The 5,542-nt window shown below is 23.3% G+C and overlaps 1 protein-coding gene across 3 annotated transcripts in view; it reads left to right on the plus strand.

Moving 5' to 3' along the window:
• The first annotated feature begins 1,801 nt into the window (after nt 1-1,801).
• LOC112603082 (fatty acyl-CoA reductase wat-like) overlaps nt 1,802-5,542 on the plus strand; it is a 22,576-nt gene continuing 18,835 nt past the window's right edge. For all 3 annotated transcript variants that reach the window (XM_025351521.1, XM_025351506.1, XM_025351514.1), the window contains exons 1-2: nt 1,802-2,111; nt 4,082-4,330. In XM_025351521.1, coding sequence (XP_025207306.1) covers nt 1,923-2,111; nt 4,082-4,330 — 438 coding nt within the window. In that variant the 5' untranslated portion in view covers nt 1,802-1,922. The remainder of the gene's footprint in view (nt 2,112-4,081; nt 4,331-5,542) is intronic.

Below are 5,542 nucleotides of genomic sequence, written 5' to 3' on the forward strand. Positions count from 1 at the left end.
TAATAATTTTAACTCGTATTATCATTTTATAGTACTTAATTAAAAAAAAAAAAGATTCTTTAAGATGTATAAATATTTTACAAATATAAATAGTTTGTTTTTAAAATTGTTTATTGTTACTCTAATATTTATATAATTATGTTAAATTTTTTTTTATTAAATCAGTAAGTAATTAAACATTTTATAATAATCTTATTGTGAGTATTTTATTTTAATTTAAGAACTTTTCATCACTAATGCAAGCTTTGTTCAAAGGAGTCAAGAGGTAAGTAAATTTATATTGTATTATAAACAAATTGTATCGGTTATTTGCTTGCAAAACATTTTATAATATATAAAAAAAATAATATATTTATTAAAAATAATATTATTTTTAGTTTATTTAGATTAACTTATTGGACTAGCGTGCAATATTGACAAAATGCATTAATGTAAAATCCATTTGTACGGTTTATGAGCGATCTCAAAGTAAAATAACTTTATAAAAATAAAAGAAAATGTTTATAAGGGTTTGAAATCACAGATTATTTTTAATATTCTATATTGTTTTGTTCTTACGATTTTTTTTTTGTGGTTTTGTAATTTTACAGTTTTTTATTAAATTTAAATGGATAGGTACATCCATTAAAGAAACCTATCAATAACAAAGTCGGTGCAGCACGTTTAGGAATTTTTACCTGTTTAGTTTTCAAAATCCACACAACGTTTGGGCTCTCTACGAGTATATCCCTAAAAAGATACCACGTTTGGGCACTAAAATGTAAAATGTATATACTTTTGTTTAAGAAGTTTATAAAATATGTACATACATGTATAATATATTATATATTCATATATATCAAAATAATATAGGTAACAAGTTTTATGAAGTGTTAGTTACTATTTATTTTGTAAAAAAATAAAATAAAATAAGTACAAATAAAATAAATAATAATGTAGCTACAAAAAAGTGATAAAATACGTAAGTTATCTCTACTCGTGTTAAATAAAAATAGTAATATTATATTAATCAAAATAATGAAGGTAACAAGTTTTAGTATTTTTTTATAGATACAAAAAAAGTAATATATTATGTAATTATAATATTTATATTATATTTCCTTGTTAACGAATTCCCATAATTTTTAAATATTCAATTAGTGTCACGTCTCCTTTGTCATAAGCATTCCAATTATCAATCAAAAATTTCCTTTTAAGTTACTACTTTCGTTTAATGTTATCAATTGGATTATGTTATCAGTTATGTCCCTCACCAAAGTGATTACATTAAGCGGCGACCACTGTATATGTGGATTGTATATAATTGATAAAAATATGACGTTTTTAGTTTACATTGATTAAGTTCATACGCGCCACTCCGAGGGTCGCGCGTTCTGCTCGCCGCCGATATGGCGCGTATGAACTTAATCAATGTAAACTAAAAACGCGCGTGTATGACACGTCGTGTACGATACGCATCCATGTGAAACGGGCCACTACCGTCGTGTTCGATTAAAGGTATATACAATTATACAGTTTATATTTATGTTTTATACATGCTATATACATAGAGTACCTAAAAACTATAGTGCCCAAACGTGTTGTAATATCAGAATAAAATAGTGTCGTCCAAACGTGTTGTGATTTTGTGCCCAAACGTGTCGCAATTTGGGATAAAATTCTCAAACGTGTTGTAGCCAACAAAGTACGCTCAAACCTACTGTACCACTATATAACGGTTCATTTTAATGTATTACATAATATAATTTACATTTATGTATAGCATAAACAATTACTCCCTCCAACTTACAAAATACCGATATAAATTTTACGTATAACTATTATGTTTGATACCATGGAGGTTTTCAATCCAGTTCAAGATCAAATCCATTTGACTTCACAGTTGAAAAGTTCGCACGTGTTATACAACATATCTAAATAATATGGACATGAATATAGCCGAAACATTTAGGGATGGAACAATTTTCGTAACTGGAAGTACAGGGTTTTTGGGAAAATTACTTGTTGAGAAATTGTTCAGATCTTGTTCATTGAAAAAAGTTGCAATTCTTGTGAGAAGTAAGAAAGGACTTAGTTCATGTCGAAGAGCTGCAGATATATATAATGAATCAGTAAGTTTATTTTTTTATCGGTTGTCTTATAATACAATAAATTAAGTTCTAGGATATGTTTGTAATCAATTGTATTTATTATTTGATTGCGTATTATAAATAATTCATTTATATCATAAATTATCAAAAATTACATTGATAAATATAGTTTACAATTATACAAACCACATAAATTCTTATTATTTAATGTATTAAGGCACTGATGCTAAATTGCATAAACCAATATTAAACATTAATTATTTGAACTTTGAAGTAAGCTAATAGACTTTAATCATGATTAAGTAATACATAATTGGTCCATTCATTTTTAAATAATTCATCATACGAATATAACTACATTTAATGATCATTTATGCCAGTCATCATTGCGAATAACTAAAAAATTAATATCAAAAATAAAACTAATAATATTACTAATGAATTATAATGTAATGTTTTTTATATTATATTTTATTGTTTATTTATTTTTTAAATTTTTTTTTACTTTGTGTGTACATTTTCTAGAAATTAAAAGCTCATAAAATTATATATAAAAAATTAATAACTAATATGTGTTAAGAAAAAACTAATCAGAACATTTCAAAAATTATTATTATTTATTTATTATTTTAAACTTTTAATACGAAAAAAGTATAGTATTTTAAAAAGGTTAACAGTTAAAATTAAAAAATAAATTACTATATATATTGGTATTTTTAAATTTAATATTATATTGTTTTAAAAACGTTTTACTGACAATATCTAGTTAAACAAAATCTATATAAAATTATCATCATACAATGTAATTGACTATTAAACGAACAAATATAAAACCATCAATTGTATAATATGTTCTACTAGACATGAATATATTATGAAAGTGAGAATATAAAAATTGTATGTTATTAACAATTTTGAGTAATTTCAAATACCATTTACAATCGTTCGAAATCATGTTACAAAGTAGATTTCCTTTTTATTGATCATTACAGAATGACCTTAATTACAACTAGGAAATGGATGATTTTAAAATATAGTACTAATTATATTACTAATACTTCATCGCCAATTATATTTAATTAAGCTTATTGATATAAATTTTTTTCTAAATTGTACGTACAATAATAATGCATATTGTAATATTTTATCAATTACCCTAGACTAATATTATCTTCATATACTTATTAATGTTAGTTATTAATTTTTGCGATAAAAATATTAATTATTATTAATTAGTAATATTACATAAAAATACAAAATAATATGATATTTATTATATGAAATCTGCGATTTGTTTATACAAAAATAAGTTCAACTTACTGCAATATTAAAAAAAAAAAAAAAAATTACTATTTAGAGAACTAAAAAAATTAATACTTGTCTATTTAAAGCTACATTGTACATGCGTTTACAAAAATTATAAAAACCATACTATGTTTAAAACTACTAAAATATATTTCTTGTGAAAATTTTAGTATTTAAACTATTATTTAAAAAAATGCATTTGTTAAAAATGTTGAATCTTTTTTGAAACAATTTATGTTAATGACATTAAGTTTTTAAATTTTCATAATTTTTTTACATAGAGTTTATAATTCTCTTAAAATTTTACACGATATTGTTTTCATGATATTCTATTAATTTCATTTATTCATTTACAATAATTCAATTTATAATAAAATTATATATTTAATTTCTCATTGAGATATAAATTCTACATAAAAAAAAAAAACTGTTAATAAAAACAGCCTATATTTTAAAAAAATATTTCATTATGTATATACTTTGGTATTAGTAATTTATTTATCTAACAATAATGTATAAACTTTAGAACAAACTTTATTTTGCCTAAAAAAAAAAAATATATATATATATTTTATTTTAAGGGTATACCCATAATTATTATAATAGTTCTTCTGGTAGCTAGTTATTCTAATTGTAAATTAATTGTTGTAATCTATTCAAAGTGTTATGTTATGTGTATTTTTAAGGTTTTTGACTGTCTTCGAAAAGAAAAACCTGACTTTTTAACTAAGATAAAAATAATTGATGGAGATTTGGAACAAACCTCACTAGGTTTATCATCAGAGGACCATGAGTGGTTGATCGAAAATGGGAATTTCGTTTTTCACTGTGCCGCAACAGTCAGATTCAACGAAACTCTTCAGACAGCAACAAAAATAAATATTCTTGGAACAGATAATATTTTAAACCTTGCAACGAAGATGAGAAATCTAAAGGTAAATAATATACCATATTATATAAATATAATATTATATATTGTGTTTATAAATGGAAATATAAAGCAATTTAATAAATTTTTGTATTATTTTGTTAAGAGTTCAACATCAGAAGTTATTTGCCTATTTTAATATTACATAAAGATTATAACTTATAAGTAATATGAAACAAAATTATCTATAAGTTTTGACTAGAATTGATGTTACGGAAAAATAAATTTATTGTTTTTGAGTTATCTTCGTAAATAAATGTTGGAGTTAGTTAGGGTTTGTACAATTTTTTCGTGGTTCAGTGTTGATCGTAAGAAATTGGTAGTAAGGTTTTTGTTATATGTGTCCATGGGCGTCCCTAGACATTTTTCTAGGCAAAATAAATTTAAAAAATAACTAAAGATTTTTTTTTTTTATATATTTTTTTTTTATAGTATATTATCATGTTTTGTCCTTATTACAATTAGGTATTATTATTATACGTTTTATTTATAGAACATTATTAAGAAACAAATTTAAAATTCTAGGGGAGCAAGTGCCCCGTCTTGCCCCCCTAGGGACGCCCATGTATGTGTCACATGTAAGCAGTGGCGTATCCAGGATATTTTATTTTATTTACTTTTTTTTTGGGAGGGGGGTTACATAAATTTATTTTATATATATTATTTATGATGGGTTTAAATCTTGAACTAGGTGGATATTGCTTCTGCATTACTTCTACCTGGATATACAATATATATATATATATATATATATATAAACATTAAACATAATGTACACATACTACAGGTATATTAAATTAACATGATATGTAGGTAATTTTTTAAATTAATTTAGGGAAATAAACAGTCAAAACATTATTTTACATAAGAATTATTTTTTGTTATATTTAAAAATGTATTTTAAGTTTTCTTGTGGATGATTTTGCCGATTCATTGATCACGTCATCAGTAGTCATTTTAATGTCACGATGGATGTTCATTAAGGCTAAACCAATGAGCTAAAATTCGATCGTTTAATTTTTAATTGATCCAAAAAAATTTTCAAAAATGGTATGAATATTGACATTTTATAAAAATGTTCCGGATTTTCTGACACTATATTGCATCTATATTGTTGGCATTGATTTTACATGGCAAGCTCATAGTTATTTCAAATTTTTTACAAATAGTTTCAATCGGAAATTTTTTTTTTTAAAACTCTTCATCACAATTTTTCCGA

This window comes from Melanaphis sacchari, unplaced genomic scaffold (genome assembly GCF_002803265.2).
Source record: "Melanaphis sacchari strain LSU unplaced genomic scaffold, SCAv2.0 Contig105_pilon_pilon, whole genome shotgun sequence".
NCBI classification, from domain to species: Eukaryota; Metazoa; Arthropoda; class Insecta; order Hemiptera; family Aphididae; genus Melanaphis; species Melanaphis sacchari.